The 1,697-nt window shown below is 50.7% G+C and overlaps 1 protein-coding gene across 1 annotated transcript; it reads right to left on the bottom strand.

Moving 5' to 3' along the window:
* Positions 1–452: 452 nt before the first annotated feature.
* On the bottom strand, positions 453–1,691 carry LOC101574470 (N-lysine methyltransferase KMT5A). Its single transcript, XM_012514266.2, has one exon. It carries the CDS (start codon positions 1,671–1,673, stop codon positions 726–728), a length of 948 nt encoding a protein of 315 aa, XP_012369720.1. The 5' UTR covers positions 1,674–1,691; the 3' UTR covers positions 453–725.
* Positions 1,692–1,697: the final 6 nt, after the last annotated feature.

Here is a 1,697-nt window from a genome sequence, read left to right on the forward strand (position 1 = left end):
TTATTATTATTTTTTAAAATAAATTCAGTGTTCACATTTCTATAAAGAATGAACCCAGTTTTGGGCAGCCCTGCCGGCCTCTAGCATAAGTCCCCCCAGTGGCCTGGGGGGCTCCGAAAAGCAGCAGTCTATGGAAGAGCGAGTTCATGCCTGGCCTGTGCGCCTGTGCCCAGGAAGCTTTCGAGAAAGCAGAAGGGAAGACAAACTTACTGAGAACCCTTCTTTTAAAAAAGATTTGTATGCTTAACAGTGCGCCTATCAGACGGGACAACAAGAGCTTGGCTACATCCCGGGCAGGCTGCAGGGGACAGCGTGGTCCCCTGGCCTCACCTGTCCTTGGGCATAGGGTGGGGCGGGTCCTGGCTCTGAGGCCGAGTCAGGAGGCTCTCGCCGGGCTTCCTAGTTCATATTTGACTTTCTCCTCTAAAACCTGTGCTGAGTCTTTGACTGCATGCACGGAAGCACAAACGTTCGACTTGTATGCAAAAAAGGTACAAAATCAACTAGGATATAAAAGTTTTGGTAATATAAGGCCATCTGTTCAAGTCCACCTTGGAAACCTGTAACAGATATTTAAATACTACAGTGAAAAGGCATCTTAATATACTTTTTTTTTTAAACATCTGAAGTAATCTGCTAAGATCAATTGTGTAAAAAGAAAAACAAAAACACCCCATTTCCCTTTGAGGGCACTTTGTCCTTGAAGAGCGTGGGCAGGCGGGCGGTCAGTGCTTCAGCCACTGGTAGGCCTCGATGGATGCCTTGCTGCGGTCCCCGTAGTCATACAGCAGCTCCTCCCTGGCTGCGATGTCACGGGAGGCGATGAGGATGAGGTGCGGCACGCCATCGATGTCATGCAGCTTGGTCTGGCAGTTCCCGCACTTGCTGTGGTTGATCAGCCGGCCCAGGCGGTTCGTCTCCCTTGTGGCATCCACGCAGTAGGTTTTGCTGAGATACTGAAAGTAGTACATGTAGCAGCCCGTGGAGGGGTCTTGTGCATACAGAGCCTCCCGCTTCCTGGCATCAGTGATCTCGATGAGGTCCCCATGGTACTCTACCACGAAGTCACCCCGAGAGAACTGCTTGGTGGCAATCACACCCCTGCCTTTGCCATCGATGAGGTCAATCTTCATGCCTTCCTCCTTTCCGCTCTCCATCAACTCATTGATTCTTTTCCTTTCTTCCGACTGTAGCTCGGCTTTGCTCTTCCGGGAACTTCTCCGGACCGGGTAGAAGTCTGTGAGTTTGCGATTCTGTTGTGTTTTCCCTTGAGCTCTTTTCCGAGGTGCCTGTTTGCCCTTGAGAGGCTTTTTCAGGGCTTGCTTGGTGATGGCTGCATTGGTAGAATCACAAGACGAGGTTGGAGTTTTTGGAGGTTCTGCTGCTTCAGATTTTTGGTTTGGAAAAGGGGCCAGGGGACCTTTCCTGGCGTCTTTGAGTTTCTGTTCCTCAGACTTTACAGCACTTCGTATTACATTCCCAGCATTTCTTTTCTCTTCTCGTTTCCTGTAGATCCCAGCTAATGGCTTCCCCTGGCATTTGACTTCATGATGTGCAACTGAGTTCTCTTCCTGAAGGGGGGAACGCATTCCAGAGCATTTGTTTGGGCTCATGCAGGAATAGATCTTTGACTGCCCGGCTAATACGTTCTCCTGCAGCCCGGCCAGGCCCATGGCGGCGCGCCCCGCCACCTCGCC

Source organism: Octodon degus, unplaced genomic scaffold, assembly GCF_000260255.1.
Source record: "Octodon degus isolate 3935 unplaced genomic scaffold, OctDeg1.0 scaffold00028, whole genome shotgun sequence".
In the NCBI taxonomy this organism is placed as follows: Eukaryota; Metazoa; Chordata; class Mammalia; order Rodentia; family Octodontidae; genus Octodon; species Octodon degus.